The sequence below is a fragment of the Biomphalaria glabrata genome, chromosome 2 (genome assembly GCF_947242115.1).
Source record: "Biomphalaria glabrata chromosome 2, xgBioGlab47.1, whole genome shotgun sequence".
Taxonomy (NCBI): domain Eukaryota; kingdom Metazoa; phylum Mollusca; class Gastropoda; family Planorbidae; genus Biomphalaria; species Biomphalaria glabrata.
Genome location: NC_074712.1, coordinates 16,163,118 through 16,181,563, shown reverse-complemented (window position 1 = coordinate 16,181,563; position 18,446 = coordinate 16,163,118). Strand labels below are relative to the sequence as shown.

At 37.3% G+C, this 18,446-nt stretch overlaps 1 protein-coding gene across 3 annotated transcripts in view; it reads right to left on the bottom strand.

The window, feature by feature from the left end:
- The window catches only part of LOC106069146 (uncharacterized), a 122,999-nt gene that overhangs the window by 13,692 nt on the left and 90,861 nt on the right, over positions 1 to 18,446 (bottom strand). For all 3 annotated transcript variants that reach the window (XM_056019355.1, XM_056019356.1, XM_056019357.1), the window contains 4 exons: positions 17,585 to 17,672; positions 14,868 to 15,023; positions 12,838 to 12,969; positions 12,621 to 12,717 (listed from right to left, as the gene is read on the bottom strand). In XM_056019355.1, the coding sequence (XP_055875330.1) occupies positions 12,621 to 12,717; positions 12,838 to 12,969; positions 14,868 to 15,023; positions 17,585 to 17,672 (473 nt within the window). The remainder of the gene's footprint in view (positions 1 to 12,620; positions 12,718 to 12,837; positions 12,970 to 14,867; positions 15,024 to 17,584; positions 17,673 to 18,446) is intronic.

Here is an 18,446-nt window from a genome sequence, read left to right as displayed (position 1 = left end):
CATAACCAAATTTAGTCTACCTCAGTTGAGCCACATAACCAAATCTAGTCTACCTCAGTTGAGACACATAACCAAATCTATTTTAGTCTACCTCAATTGAGCCACACAACCAAATCTAGTCTACCTCAGGTGAGCCACACAACCAAATTTAGTCTACCTCATTTGAGACATATAACCAAATCTAGTCTACCTCAGTTGACACACAACCAAATCTAGTCTACCTCAGTTGAGCCACACAACCAAATCTAGTCTACCTTATTTAGTTGAGCCACACAACCAAATTTAGTCTACCTCAGTTGAGCCACACAACCAAATTTAGTCTACCTTAGTTGAGCCACATAACCAAATTTAGTCTACCTCAGTTGAGCCACATAACCAAATCTAGTCTACCTCAGTTGAGCCACGGAAACAAATTAAGTCTACCTCAGTTGAGCCACACAACCAAATTTAGTCTACCTCAGTTGAGCCACATAACCAAATCTAGTCTACCTCAGTTGAGACACATAACCAAATCTAGTCTACCTTAGTTGAGCCACACAACCAAATTTAGTCTACCTCAGTTGAGCCACATAACCAAATTTAGTCTACCTCAGTTGAGCCACATAACCAAATCTAGTCTACCTCAGTTGAGACACGGAAACAAATTAAGTCTACCTCAGTTGAGCCAAACAACCAAATTTAGTCTACCTCAGTTGAGGCACATAACCAAATCTAGTCTACCTCAGTTGAGACACATAACCAAATCTAGTCTACCTCAGTTGAGCCACAGAACCAAATTTAGTCTACCTCAGGTGAGACATATAACCAAATCTAGTCTACCTCAGTTGAGCCACACAACCAAATCTAGTCTACCTCAGTTGAGCCACATAACCAAATCTAGTCTACCTCAGTTGAGCCACATAACCAAATCTAGTCTACCTCAGTTGAGCCACATAACCAAATCTAGTCTATCTCAGTTGAGACATATAACTAAATCTAGTCTACCTCAGGTGAGATATATAACCAAATCTAGTCTACCTCAGGTGAGACATATAACCAAATTTAGTCTATCTCAGTTGAGCCACATAACCAAATCTAGTCTACCGCTGGTGAGACACATAACCAAATTTAGTCTACCTCAGTTGAGCCACATAACCAAATCTAGTCTACCTCAGTTGAGACACACAACCAAATTTAGTCTACCTCAGTTGAGACACACAACCAAATCTAGTCTCCCTCAGTTGGGCCACATAACCAAATCTAGTCTACCTCAGTTGAGACACACAACCAAATCTAGTCTACCTCAGTTGAGCCACATAACCAAATCAAGAAATCTAGTCTACCTCAGTTGAGCCACACAACCAAATCTAGTCTACCTCAGTTGAGCCACATAACCAAATCTAGTCTACCTCAATTGAACCACATAACCAAATTTAGTCTACCTTAGTTGAGCAACACAACCAAATTTAGTCTACCTCAGTTGAGACACACAACCAAATCTAGTCTACCTCAGGTGAGACATATAACCAAATCTAGTCTACCTCAGGTGAGACATATAACCAAATCTAGTCTACCTCAGGTGAGACATATAACTAAATCTAGTCTACCTCAGGTGAGACATATAACCAAATCTAGTCTACCTCAGGTGAGACATATAACCAAATTTAGTCTACCTCAGTTGAGCCACACAACCAAATTTAGTCTACCTCAGTTGAGCCACACAACCAAATCTAGTCTACCTCAGTTGAGACACACAACCAAATCTAGTCTACCTCAGTTGAGACACATAACCAAATCTAGTTTACCTCAGTTGAGACACATAACCAAATTTAGTCTACCTCAGTTGAGCCACATAACCAAATCTAGTCTACCTCAGTTGAGACACATAACCAAATCTATTATAGTCTACCTTAGTTGAGCCACACAACCAAATTTAGTCTACCTGAGTTGAGCCACACAACCAAATCTAGTCTACCTCAGTTGAGACACATAACCAAATCTAGTCTACCTCAGGTGAGACATATAACCAAATCTAGTCTACCTCAGGTGAGACATATAACCAAATCTAGTCTACCTCAGGTGAGACATATAACCAAATCTAGTCTATCTCAGTTGAGACATATAACCAAATCTATTATAGTCTACCTTAGTTGAGCCACACAACCAAATTTAGTCTACCTTAGTTGAGCCACATAACCAAATTTAGTCTACCTCAGTTGAGCCACACAACCAAATTTAGTCTACCTCAGTTGAGACACATAACCAAATCAAGTCTACCTCAGTTGAGACACATAACCAAATTTAGTCAACCTCAGTTGAGACACATAACCAAATAAAGTCTACCTCAGTTGAGACACATAACCAAATCTATTATAGTCTACCTTAGTTGAGCCACACAACCAAATTTAGTCTACCTTAGTTGAGCCACATAACCAAATTTAGTCTACCTCAGTTGAGCCACATAACCAAATCTAGTCTACCTCAGTTGAGCCACGGAAACAAATTAAGTCTACCTCAGTTGAGCCACACAACCAAATTTAGTCTACCTCAGTTGAGCCACATAACCAAATCTAGTCTACCTCAGTTGAGACACATAACCAAATCTAGTCTACCTTAGTTGAGCCACACAACCAAATTTAGTCTACCTCAGTTGAGCCACATAACCAAATTTAGTCTACCTCGGTTGAGCCACATAACCAAATCTAGTCTACCTCAGTTGAGCCACGGAAACAAATTAAGTCTACCTCAGTTGAGCCACACAACCAAATTTAGTCTACCTCAGTTGAGGCACATAACCAAATCTAGTCTACCTCAGTTGAGACACATAACCAAATCTAGTCTACCTCAGTTGAGCCACAGAACCAAATTTAGTCTACCTCAGGTGAGACATATAACCAAATCTAGTCTACCTCAGTTGAGCCACACAACCAAATCTAGTCTACCTCAGTTGAGCCACATAACCAAATCTAGTCTACCTCAGTTGAGCCACATAACCAAATCTAGTCTACCTCAGTTGAGCCACATAACCAAATCTAGTCTATCTCAGTTGAGACATATAACTAAATCTAGTCTACCTCAGGTGAGACATATAACCAAATTTAGTCTATCTCAGTTGAGCCACATAACCAAATCTAGTCTACCGCTGGTGAGACACATAACCAAATTTAGTCTACCTCAGTTGAGCCACATAACCAAATCTAGTCTACCTCAGTTGAGACACACAACCAAATTTAGTCTACCTCAGTTGAGACACACAACCAAATCTAGTCTCCCTCAGTTGGGCCACATAACCAAATCTAGTCTACCTCAGTTGAGACACATAACCAAATTTAGTCTACCTCAGTTGAGCCACATAACCAAATCTAGTCTACCTCAGTTGAGACACATAACCAAATCTATTATAGTCTACCTTAGTTGAGCCACACAACCAAATTTAGTCTACCTGAGTTGAGCCACATAACCAAATCTAGTCTACCTCAGTTGAGACACATAACCAAATTTAGTCTACCTCAGTTGAGACACACAACCAAATCTAGTCTACCTCAGGTGAGACATATAACCAAATCTAGTCTATTTCAGGTGAGACATATAACCAAATCTAGTCTACCTCAGGTGAGACATATAACTAAATCTAGTCTACCTCAGGTGAGACATATAACCAAATCTAGTCTACCTCAGGTGAGACATATAACCAAATCTAGTCTATCTCAGTTGAGACATATAACCAAATCTATTATAGTCTACCTTAGTTGAGCCACACAACCAAATTTAGTCTACCTTAGTTGAGCCACATAACCAAATTTAGTCTACCTCAGTTGAGCCACACAACCAAATCTAGTCTACCTCAGTTGAGACACATAACCAAATTTAGTCTACCTCAGTTGAGACACATAACCAAATCAAGTCTACCTCAGTTGAGACACATAACCAAATCTATTATAGTCTACCTTAGTTGAGCCACACAACCAAATTTAGTCTACCTTAGTTGAGCCACATAACCAAATTTAGTCTACCTCAGTTGAGCCACATAACCAAATCTAGTCTACCTCAGTTGAGCCACGGAAACAAATTTAGTCTACCTCAGTTGAGCCACACAACCAAATTTAGTCTACCTCAGTTGAGCCACATAACCAAATCTAGTCTACCTCAGTTGAGACACATAACCAAATCTAGTCTACCTTAGTTGAGCCACACAACCAAATTTAGTCTACCTCAGTTGAGGCACATAACCAAATCTAGTCTACCTCAGTTGAGACACATAACCAAATCTAGTCTACCTCAGTTGAGCCACAGAACCAAATTTAGTCTACCTCAGGTGAGACATATAACCAAATCTAGTCTACCTCAGTTGAGCCACATAACCAAATCTAGTCTACCTCAGTTGAGCCACATAACCAAATCTAGTCTACCTCAGTTGAGCCACATAACCAAATCTAGTCTATCTCAGTTGAGACATATAACTAAATCTAGTCTACCTCAGGTGAGATATATAACCAAATCTAGTCTACCTCAGGTGAGACATATAACCAAATTTAGTCTATCTCAGTTGAGCCACATAACCAAATCTAGTCTACCGCTGGTGAGACACATAACCAAATTTAGTCTACCTCAGTTGAGCCACATAACCAAATTTAGTCTACCTCAGTTGAGCCACATAACCAAATCTAGTCTCCCTCAGTTGGGCCACATAACCAAATCTAGTCTAATTCAGTTGAGACACACAACCAAATCTAGTCTACCTCAGTTGAGCCACATAACCAAATCTAGAAATCTAGTCTACCTCAGTTGAGCCACACAACCAAATCTAGTCTACCTCAGTTGAGCCACATAACCAAATCTAGTCTACCTCAATTGAACCACATAACCAAATTTAGTCTACCTTAGTTGAGCAACACAACCAAATTTAGTCTACCTCAGTTGAGACACACAACCAAATCTAGTCTACCTCAGGTGAGACATATAACCAAATCTAGTCTACCTCAGGTGAGACATATAACCAAATCTAGTCTACCTCAGGTGAGACATATAACTAAATCTAGTCTACCTCAGGTGAGACATATAACCAAATCTAGTCTACCTCAGGTGAGACATATAACCAAATTTAGTCTACCTCAGTTGAGCCACACAACCAAATTTAGTCTACCTCAGTTGAGCCACACAACCAAATCTAGTCTACCTCAGTTGAGACACACAACCAAATCTAGTCTACCTCAGTTGAGACACATAACCAAATCTAGTTTACCTCAGTTGAGACACATAACCAAATTTAGTCTACCTCAGTTGAGCCACATAACCAAATCTAGTCTACCTCAGTTGAGACACATAACCAAATCTATTATAGTCTACCTTAGTTGAGCCACACAACCAAATTTAGTCTACCTGAGTTGAGCCACACAACCAAATCTAGTCTACCTCAGTTGAGACACATAGCCAAATCTAGTCTACCTCAGGTGAGACATATAACCAAATCTAGTCTACCTCAGGTGAGACATATAACCAAATCTAGTCTACTTCAGGTGAGACATATAACCAAATCTAGTCTATCTCAGTTGAGACATATAACCAAATCTATTATAGTCTACCTTAGTTGAGCCACACAACCAAATTTAGTCTACCTTAGTTGAGCCACATAACCAAATTTAGTCTACCTCAGTTGAGCCACACAACCAAATTTAGTCTACCTCAGTTGAGACACATAACCAAATCAAGTCTACCTCAGTTGAGACACATAACCAAATTTAGTCAACCTCAGTTGAGACACATAACCAAATAAAGTCTACCTCAGTTGAGACACATAACCAAATCTATTATAGTCTACCTTAGTTGAGCCACACAACCAAATTTAGTCTACCTTAGTTGAGCCACATAACCAAATTTAGTCTACCTCAGTTGAGCCACATAACCAAATCTAGTCTACCTCAGTTGAGCCACGGAAACAAATTAAGTCTACCTCAGTTGAGCCACACAACCAAATTTAGTCTACCTCAGTTGAGCCACATAACCAAATCTAGTCTACCTCAGTTGAGACACATAACCAAATCTAGTCTACCTTAGTTGAGCCACACAACCAAATTTAGTCTACCTCAGTTGAGCCACATAACCAAATTTAGTCTACCTCGGTTGAGCCACATAACCAAATCTAGTCTACCTCAGTTGAGCCACGGAAACAAATTAAGTCTACCTCAGTTGAGCCACACAACCAAATTTAGTCTACCTCAGTTGAGGCACATAACCAAATCTAGTCTACCTCAGTTGAGACACATAACCAAATCTAGTCTACCTCAGTTGAGCCACAGAACCAAATTTAGTCTACCTCAGGTGAGACATATAACCAAATCTAGTCTACCTCAGTTGAGCCACACAACCAAATCTAGTCTACCTCAGTTGAGCCACATAACCAAATCTAGTCTACCTCAGTTGAGCCACATAACCAAATCTAGTCTACCTCAGTTGAGCCACATAACCAAATCTAGTCTATCTCAGTTGAGACATATAACTAAATCTAGTCTACCTCAGGTGAGACATATAACCAAATTTAGTCTATCTCAGTTGAGCCACATAACCAAATCTAGTCTACCGCTGGTGAGACACATAACCAAATTTAGTCTACCTCAGTTGAGCCACATAACCAAATCTAGTCTACCTCAGTTGAGACACACAACCAAATTTAGTCTACCTCAGTTGAGACACACAACCAAATCTAGTCTCCCTCAGTTGGGCCACATAACCAAATCTAGTCTACCTCAGTTGAGACACACAACCAAATCTAGTCTACCTCAGTTGAGCCACATAACCAAATCTAGAAATCTAGTCTACCTCAGTTGAGCCACACAACCAAATCTAGTCTACCTCAGTTGAGCCACATAACCAAATCTAGTCTACCTCAATTGAACCACATAACCAAATCTAGTCTACCTTAGTTGAGCAACACAACCAAATTTAGTCTACCTCAGTTGAGACACACAACCAAATCTAGTCTACCTCAGGTGAGACATATAACCAAATCTAGTCTACCTCAGGTGAGACATATAACCAAATCTAGTCTACCTCAGGTGAGACATATAACTAAATCTAGTCTACCTCAGGTGAGACATATAACCAAATCTAGTCTACCTCAGGTGAGACATATAACCAAATTTAGTCTACCTCAGTTGAGCCACACAACCAAATTTAGTCTACCTCAGTTGAGCCACACAACCATATCTAGTCTACCTCAGTTGAGACACACAACCAAATCTAGTCTACCTCAGTTGAGACACATAACCAAATCTAGTTTACCTCAGTTGAGACACATAACCAAATTTAGTCTACCTCAGTTGAGCCACATAACCAAATCTAGTCTACCTCAGTTGAGACACATAACCAAATCTATTATAGTCTACCTTAGTTGAGCCACACAACCAAATTTAGTCTACCTGAGTTGAGCCACATAACCAAATCTAGTCTACCTCAGTTGAGACACATAACCAAATTTAGTCTACCTCAGTTGAGACACACAACCAAATCTAGTCTACCTCAGGTGAGACATATAACCAAATCTAGTCTACCTCAGGTGAGACATATAACCAAATCTAGTCTACCTCAGGTGAGACATATAACTAAATCTAGTCTACCTCAGGTGAGACATATAACCAAATCTAGTCTACCTCAGGTGAGACATATAACCAAATCTAGTCTATCTCAGTTGAGACATATAACCAAATCTATTATAGTCTACCTTAGTTGAGCCACACAACTAAATTTAGTCTACCTTAGTTGAGCCACATAACCAAATTTAGTCTACCTCAGTTGAGCCACACAACCAAATCTAGTCTACCTCAGTTGAGACACATAACCAAATTTAGTCTACCTCAGTTGAGACACATAACCAAATCAAGTCTACCTCAGTTGAGACACATAACCAAATCTATTATAGTCTACCTTAGTTGAGCCACACAACCAAATTTAGTCTACCTTAGTTGAGCCACATAACCAAATTTAGTCTACCTCAGTTGAGCCACATAACCAAATCTAGTCTACCTCAGTTGAGCCACGGAAACAAATTTAGTCTACCTCAGTTGAGCCACACAACCAAATTTAGTCTACCTCAGTTGAGCCACATAACCAAATCTAGTCTACCTCAGTTGAGACACATAACCAAATCTAGTCTACCTTAGTTGAGCCACACAACCAAATTTAGTCTACCTCAGTTGAGGCACATAACCAAATCTAGTCTACCTCAGTTGAGACACATAACCAAATCTAGTCTACCTCAGTTGAGCCACAGAACCAAATTTAGTCTACCTCAGGTGAGACATATAACCAAATCTAGTCTACCTCAGTTGAGCCACATAACCAAATCTAGTCTACCTCAGTTGAGCCACATAACCAAATCTAGTCTACCTCAGTTGAGCCACATAACCAAATCTAGTCTATCTCAGTTGAGACATATAACTAAATCTAGTCTACCTCAGGTGAGATATATAACCAAATCTAGTCTACCTCAGGTGAGACATATAACCAAATTTAGTCTATCTCAGTTGAGCCACATAACCAAATCTAGTCTACCGCTGGTGAGACACATAACCAAATTTAGTCTACCTCAGTTGAGCCACATAACCAAATTTAGTCTACCTCAGTTGAGCCACATAACCAAATCTAGTCTACCTCAGTTGAGACACATAACCAAATTTAGTCTACCTCAGTTGAGACACATAACCAAATCTAGTCTACCTCAGTTGAGAGACATAACCAAATCTATTATAGTCTACCTTAGTTGAGCCACACAACCAAATCGAGTCTACCGCTGGTGAGACACATAACCAAATCTAGTCTACCTCAGTTGAGCCACACAACCAAATCGAGTCTACCGCTGGTGAGACACATAACCAAATCTAGTCTACCTCAGTTGAGCCACACAACCAAATCTAGTCTACCGCTGGTGAGACACATAACCAAATCTAGTCTACCTCAGTTGAGCCACACAACCAAATCTAGTCTATCTCAGTTGAGCCACGCAACCAAATTTAGTCTACCTCAGTTGAGCCACACAACCAAATTTAATCTACCTCAGTTGAGACACATAACCAAATCTAGTCTACCTCAGTTGAGACACACAACCAAATTTAGTCTACCTCAGTTGAGACACACAACCAAATCTAGTCTCCCTCAGTTGGGCCACATAACCAAATCTAGTCTACCTCAGTTGAGACACACAACCAAATCTAGTCTACCTCAGTTGAGCCACATAACCAAATCTAGAAATCTAGTCTACCTCAGTTGAGCCACACAACCAAATCTAGTCTACCTCAGTTGAGCCACATAACCAAATCTAGTCTACCTCAATTGAACCACATAACCAAATCTAGTCTACCTTAGTTGAGCAACACAACCAAATTTAGTCTACCTCAGTTGAGACACACAACCAAATCTAGTCTACCTCAGGTGAGACATATAACCAAATCTAGTCTACCTCAGGTGAGACATATAACCAAATCTAGTCTACCTCAGGTGAGACATATAACTAAATCTAGTCTACCTCAGGTGAGACATATAACCAAATCTAGTCTACCTCAGGTGAGACATATAACCAAATTTAGTCTACCTCAGTTGAGCCACACAACCAAATTTAGTCTACCTCAGTTGAGCCACACAACCATATCTAGTCTACCTCAGTTGAGACACACAACCAAATCTAGTCTACCTCAGTTGAGACACATAACCAAATCTAGTTTACCTCAGTTGAGACACATAACCAAATTTAGTCTACCTCAGTTGAGCCACATAACCAAATCTAGTCTACCTCAGTTGAGACACATAACCAAATCTATTATAGTCTACCTTAGTTGAGCCACACAACCAAATTTAGTCTACCTGAGTTGAGCCACATAACCAAATCTAGTCTACCTCAGTTTAGACACATAACCAAATTTAGTCTACCTCAGTTGAGACACACAACCAAATCTAGTCTACCTCAGGTGAGACATATAACCAAATCTAGTCTACCTCAGGTGAGACATATAACCAAATCTAGTCTACCTCAGGTGAGACATATAACTAAATCTAGTCTACCTCAGGTGAGACATATAACCAAATCTAGTCTACCTCAGGTGAGACATATAACCAAATCTAGTCTATCTCAGTTGAGACATATAACCAAATCTATTATAGTCTACCTTAGTTGAGCCACACAACCAAATTTAGTCTACCTTAGTTGAGCCACATAACCAAATTTAGTCTACCTCAGTTGAGCCACACAACCAAATCTAGTCTACCTCAGTTGAGACACATAACCAAATTTAGTCTACCTCAGTTGAGACACATAACCAAATCAAGTCTACCTCAGTTGAGACACATAACCAAATCTATTATAGTCTACCTTAGTTGAGCCACACAACCAAATTTAGTCTACCTTAGTTGAGCCACATAACCAAATTTAGTCTACCTCAGTTGAGCCACATAACCAAATCTAGTCTACCTCAGTTGAGCCACGGAAACAAATTTAGTCTACCTCAGTTGAGCCACACAACCAAATTTAGTCTACCTCAGTTGAGCCACATAACCAAATCTAGTCTACCTCAGTTGAGACACATAACCAAATCTAGTCTACCTTAGTTGAGCCACACAACCAAATTTAGTCTACCTCAGTTGAGGCACATAACCAAATCTAGTCTACCTCAGTTGAGACACATAACCAAATCTAGTCTACCTCAGTTGAGCCACAGAACCAAATTTAGTCTACCTCAGGTGAGACATATAACCAAATCTAGTCTACCTCAGTTGAGCCACATATCCAAATCTAATCTACCTTAGTTGAGCCACATAATCAAATCTAGTCTACCTCAGTTGAGCCACATAACCAAATCTAGTCTATCTCAGTTGAGACATATAACTAAATCTAGTCTACCTCAGGTGAGATATATAACCAAATCTAGTCTACCTCAGGTGAGACATATAACCAAATTTAGTCTATCTCAGTTGAGCCACATAACCAAATCTAGTCTACCGCTGGTGAGACACATAACCAAATTTAGTCTACCTCAGTTGAGCCACATAACCAAATTTAGTCTACCTCAGTTGAGCCACATAACCAAATCTAGTCTACCTCAGTTGAGACACATAACCAAATTTAGTCTACCTCAGTTGAGACACATAACCAAATCTAGTCTACCTCAGTTGAGAGACATAACCAAATCTATTATAGTCTACCTTAGTTGAGCCACACAACCAAATCGAGTCTACCGCTGGTGAGACACATAACCAAATCTAGTCTACCTCAGTTGAGCCACACAACCAAATCGAGTCTACCGCTGGTGAGACACATAACCAAATCTAGTCTACCTCAGTTGAGCCACACAACCAAATCTAGTCTACCGCTGGTGAGACACATAACCAAATCTAGTCTACCTCAGTTGAGCCACACAACCAAATCTAGTCTATCTCAGTTGAGCCACGCAACCAAATTTAGTCTACCTCAGTTGAGCCACACAACCAAATTTAATCTACCTCAGTTGAGACACATAACCAAATTTAGTCTACCTCAGTTGAGCCACAGAAACAAATTTAGTCTACCTCAGTTGAGCCACACAACCAAATCTAGTCTACCTCAGTTGAGACACACAACCAAATCTAGTCTACCTCAGTTGAGACACATAACCAAATCTAGTCTACCTCAGTTGAGACACATAACTAAATTTAGTCTACCTCAGTTGAGCCACATAACCAAATCTAGTCTACCTCAGGTGAGACATATAACCAAATCTAGTCTATCTCAGTTGAGACATATAACCAAATCGATTATAGTCTACCTTAGTTGAGCCACACAACCAAATCTAGTCTACCTCAGTTGAGACATATAACCAAATCTAGTCTACCTCAGTTGAGCCACATAACCAAATCTAGTCTACCTCAGTTTAGCCACACAACCAAATCTAGTCTACCTCAGTTGAGACACATAACCAAATTTAGTCTACCTCAGTTGAGACACATAACCAAATCTAGTCTACCTTAAGTAAACCACATAAACAAATGTAGTCTACCTCAACTAAACAAGACCCTCAAGTTAATATAGAAACAGGCATCGGATTAAAATTTTCATTTTAGACTGCTTTCCATATAACTTAGTGCAAGATAGTAAATGTTAGTTTATTCAATCCTTACTATGACAAAGATAATTGTGATTGTTCATTTTATATGATGTCTTTGTATATTAAACATGGTATTTTATTTTAAAGGAATCTTAGGGAGACACATTTCTGTTGAGATCATGTCAATTTGTGTGTGTGGTGGTATTCAAATGTCTCTAGTTTTTTGAAGATGCCTACAATTATTATAATGCAGCAAAAACCCATGACTTTTCTTGAAAATGTTTTCAATGTTATTTCAATAGCAACTCTTTGTCTCTGCTTTCTTGGTGCTCAGTTACTAATGAGGATTTCACATTTTCATTAAGTTAATTATGATTGTGATCAATCTATAAATATCATGTCTAACCTCAACTAAGAAATCTTATCGTAGGTACCCCTTCCCCAGCACTTGCCCACAAAAGAGATTGGACCATCACACTGAGCATGCTATTGAGCAACTTTAGATGAGTTATACAAAAGCAATTTAAAAAAAAAAAGAGTTTAATACAATACAAGACACCATAACAATGCACTAACCTGTACATACAGACTCCAAATACAATCAAAACAATAAACAGCACAGCACCTAAAGCTACACTGATTCCAATAACAATTTTGAGGGTTTCAGGGTTTTCTGAAAAAGAATCAACAAATTGAGAACTGACAATAGGTGATGTTTTCAAAATGTTGAAAGGCATACAAAATGTATCAAATTTATGAGAAAATTATGCTAGTGGCATGATGTTTGACTGACCTAGTGTTTGTCTCTGTTGACACTGTGTACCAATGTAGTTTTCACTACATACACACTCATGTTTTCCAGTTAATGAAGAAACACTACATTTACCATTGGCACCACAGTAAGTGACATCAAAAGAACATTGACCTTCAATAGACATTCAAAGTTATGAAATGTTCAATATAATGGCAAAAAGTCATTGCATGAAATTAGGCTAAATTTAAGAATAGTATATAACGATCATTAAAAAATCATGCCAAAAAAATTATATGAATATTTTCGAGTAGGTTCTATGATACAAGTTTATCATAATTATGCTACATTTAGTTCTTTGTCTTTGCAATGAAAAAAAAAAAAGTTCCCCTTTCAGACCTTGTGGTCTATAGGGCAGATGATGTAAAGGTCATCTGTTTCTGTGGCCTACGGTTAACAAGGGTGTCATGTGGCCAGCACAATGACCAACTGCCTTTACTTTTCCCTAACTAATGTCAGGTACCCATTAGAGCTGGGTGGACTCAGAGGCGCCAGAAGATCCCGAAATTAAAAATCCCAGTCTTCACCAGGATTCGAACCCCGGTCCCTGGTTCGGAAGCCAAGCGCTTTACTGCTCAGCCACTGCACCTCCCGTCTTTACAATAAGTCTCTCCATATTTATGTTTTAATTTTTTTTTCTTTAATTTTCCCAGTTTTTAATTGCTTTAACTTTAAATTTTCTCCATATTAATTCATCCATATTAATTTTCTTTCTTTGTGTTTTTATAATGCAACATTCAATTAATTTTTCATTCTATAAAAGGAACTGTTATTATATAAATGCATTTATCTTTATAATTATATGCCAGATTTATCATTTTCTGAAATCAAACGAAAAATTTAGCTTTGATAGACAAAGAGACTAAATCTGACAATGGGAAATAACTTGAAAAGATATCAACAGAGTTCATAAAATACCTAGAAATTTTGGTGGAAATGAAAGTTAAAAGCAGTCAATTGTTTTCAGCGCCAAGATGCAATCATATCATACATGTTAAATGATTATATTACTTGCGTATCAGCACAACTTTCTATTACTTTTATTAGATAATACATTTTATCTTCTCTAGCAGGTGAAACACATTTAGCTGAAGAGTTTATATATTTTGTATGGGAAGCTGTGTGCTGGAAAAAGATCTCAAGGGGTCACACCAAGTCCAAGTGATATAAAGAGATCCACAAGAGCTCCCTCAGAGTCTGAAAATGACATCCATGTTTATGAAATGCTAATTCTCATGGCATGAGGCCATGAAAAATAGTATTTCAAGATACAATGCAAGGATAGATCAGTCAAGAATACAGATCATAGAAAATTTTAAGAGCTGAGGAAAAAAAAATAGCAACTCTGTAACAGAACCAATCCACCCTTGGCTTGTATGCAATTGGCTTCCAGTTCATGGGAAAAATATAAAATTTTTCAACCACAAAGGAGGAGGTATATGTTATACGAGGAGTTACCCACCAAAAAGAGTTTAAATAGTGCTTTAAAAAACTGATAAATTATATTTTTGTACTATTTTAAACATAAATATTTCAACTTTATATAAACATATTGGGATGAAAATGCAAATTAAAAAAATCATTTTTGCAATATTAAACTTTTGCAGTTTTGATCATGAAAATAGCTTAGTTGTTCTCTAACTTATCTTCTTACATGATACAGACGTTACTTCAAAAAAGAAGATGATTACTCTATACATGGTAAGTAATAACATGTTAAATGTTCATATTTTTTCATCCACCGCAAGTTGGAGAATTAGAGTCAGTCAGTCAGGGCTTTCAAAAGTATATAATAGATTTGCTAAATCACATTACAATATGCAATAAATGTTTTGTCTAATATGTTAGTTACTGTGTTCATTTAAAATTTTTTATTTATGAGATGCAGTATAAATAATATTCGATATGAAAACAATGTTATGTAAAATACTGACAAAGAAATACTCTATAGCTTGAAATATCAAAGTCTTAGTGAATTATACTTAACAAATAATAATTGGAAACCTCCATACCTTTACAATCATTCAGACTTTGAGAGCCAGCACTGTGGGTAGTTAAGTCTCCTGGACATGGCTCACATTTTTCACTCTGTGGTTTTGTACTATAAGTACCTTTAAGGCAAGGTGTGCAAACTCCATTCAAATCATATTGCCCAGCACTGCAGGGAACTAGGAAAATAAAAGAATAGAACTCAATGACATTTCTAATAAAGAAAACAACAACAAAAAACATTACCATTGATATTATTCTAAGTCTATTTTTTTCTGTTTTGTCAAATGGCAGAAAGAAAGTTGAATAGATTTTGATTGTTAGCTTAGCGATACATGATTTCATTTTTGGGATTAAGTTATATATTAATGTTGAAGAGCTTTGGTTTACAGTGAAATATCTTGGTTTTGAGCAACAAAAATATATATATTAAATTATCAAAAGTATATGTTACAAAAATGAAAAAAATATATAATATTTTTTTTTTTAAAAAGACAATTCCTCCTTTATAGATCTTATACAGCGATTATTTTGCTCTTAACCTTTTTTTTCCACGCCGATTCCCCCCCACCAAAGAAAAAATACTAGCTAATTTAATGTATAAATATACAAGACTTTAAAATATTCTAATGAGAGGCCTATAGAAGAAAGTGCAAAATGTTCCTGAATGTCTTTTAATTTATTAAACTCTAATGAATAGGGATAGGGCCTACATGCAGCAATACCTGAAGACATAGTCTGTTCAAGATAAAGTTTTTCTAGTTCTCTAGCTAAATTTAAATTATTTTTTATTATTCTTTAAAACTGATCACGGTCAAACTAGAGTATCCCCAGTAAGGCCATATAGCTAGTAATAATTCTTTTCCTAAAAATATAATTCAACTGTCAATTTCTAGGAAAAACATTCAAGCTGTTTTTGAGAACCATGTCAACCAAACAGAGGCAGCCTTAGCAATGCGCGGGGCCCTGGGCGAATGTCATATGCAGGACTTGAGCTGTAAGGGAAGACTATATATATCGAACCACGTCACACTTACAGGATCTGATACGTCCATAATACGCTATGTAAAAGACGTGTTCTTTGTAGCTTATATCAAGCGTGCAGTTAAGGATGACTGGAAAATATGCCATCAGGCCTTTAAGCTCATTTTGAAGCCTATATCTGAGGTACTGGTCGTGAGCTTCGGCATTCTTAATTTGCCCAAGATGTTCTTGCATCATGTTACATGGTTGAGTCGAATTTATTAAACATATCATCCAAGACTAAGAACTGAACATTGTTTGGAGCATAATAATACTCTGTTCTCCCCACGAAATGCGCTTTTTAAAAAATTTTTTATTTAATAAAGTACTGAACGATTACTAGACTAACAGAAAGGTCAGACAACTTGCACGACGTCCTCTCAACCTAAGGATGACAAACTGGTGCAGGAGAAAAAGACATACACAGGTAGCAATGGAGATGCCCCCATCAAGATGGCAATACAGGCCTACTGCCACTCCCACTGATAGACCCCCACCTGCGTCGATAAACCTCCAACGCCAATGTCGTGACGTAGATTTTGTTCGGGACGGACAAATCTGAGAACGGGGCAGTTATAGCCCTAGTGGCGGACTGTAAGGGTTAATGTGTGTGTGACCTACTGACACACATGATTCAGGCCAATCACTGTTGAACAGGGGAAATTACTGCTAATGCATGCAATATGACCAATGTTATGGTCATGTGACCAAAAAGCCTTTAAAGACGAGAGACAGTGTGTTAGAAAGGACAGTTGAGTCCAGGACAGCAAGCAGTAAGGACTGTGTGCTACGAAGTGAGTCCTTGAAAATGTAGCTGTACAAGCTAGAGAGACTTGTAGTGATTAGTTAGGCAGTTCTGTAGTGTAGCAAAGCATTTGAAGTTAGTGTGGCCAATTGTGTTTATTGGCTGTTGATGTATTTGTCATTAAACCGCCACATTGTTTATTGAAGCTCTTGTTGTCAAGTTCTTGTGTTAGGTGTGCTGTGTTGTGTTTAGCAGTGTTCACAGAAGGCCTGATAGAGAAGAACGTAACAGTATAATAACACAAAATACCACAAGCAAATACTTTATCACTGTTTAGATGTAGGAGTTTTCAGACATTATTGACAATCATAAACAAAACTATGATGAAGAAAGACAATAATTAATAACAATAATTAATACAGTCAAATCTTTTTAATTAACATAAAGATGCAATAGTTTTGGTCATAATAGCCAGCTGATCTATTAACTGTTTTTTTTTTGTATAGTATGATTTTTTTTCAGTACTTTAGACTTCAGTCTGAATAAGCAGCTGGTCTGATTAACCATGTTCCAACTAATGAAACTGCATATGGTAACTTAAATTTTTTATATAAATTAAGTTTACATTATTTCTAGGCTAAATCTAGTAAATGAGGTTGTATACAATTTTAATTACTTTTATGACTAGCTTTATATTTTTGCTAATTTTCATCAAAGAGTGGCTTTTTATATAATTAAAAACAAAAACTTAAATCTATTATGCAAATTTTTTTTTAGCTACAAAAACAATATTTTATGTTGGGAGACAAACTTTTGGGTGCCACCAATGATATACTGGTAATGAGTTGGAAACATAAATTATATGGTTTCTCAATGTTAAAGTGCATAAAAAGTATTTTAAAAAATGTGTTAGTTACGTGATCAGGCATGATCATTTTTACTGTGTGTGTCATGGAGGTAAAAAAAACTTACTGCAGCGTTTTTCTTCTTGTTTGTAGCCAGATCCTCTAGGACATAGTACTCTAGCACTAAATTTTCCTATTTTGATGCCATTGTCATCCTGAAACAAAGTACTAAGAGTTATATGATTTTGTTAGGTTTTGATGTCTTCTTCTACTAAAGTAAGCTAGTAGCATTGATATTCATGGCACATAGACAAACTGCTTCATATTTTCTTAATACAACATATCTCTTAAAAAAAATTATTAATGTAGAATATTAGCCTAATTATTGATCTAAAATTTTGACATGCATACATCTAGATATATTAAATGTTATTTATTAAATATAAAGTGCGAAATGCAGGCATTCTATATGATGCCTGGTGTTTTCAGGCAAAATAAGAAATGATTTTCCAATTTCTACTTTGCCAAGGTATTCTATAGAATACTAGGCATTTTATCAAAAGACTAGATCTACGTCAGGCAAAATAGAAAATGTCTTTTTTATAAAGATATTAATAAATAAAATATAAAGAAAAAACAAACAAACAACAACACAAAATGAAGAACAGGATTCCTTAAGACTGAAAATAGATTATAGGCATATATTTCTTGAGCCTATACTAAGTGTAATGATGATCCTAAGAAGGATGAGCTGTGTTTAAAAAGACAGTGATTACTGGCCTTTTCATTGAGGAAAAAAAAAGGGGGTGACCCAAAGATTCATGATTAGTGAGGAGGGCTTTCCATTAGAGGATGTCAACAAAAATTATGGGATGTCATTGTAATGTAAAAGTGTTTGTTTTTCTAACTAATGACCCAGTCTTAATAAAAAAAAAGCGAGGGGAATGTACATAAAAAAAATGAATACAGAAACAAAGAAATACAAAAGA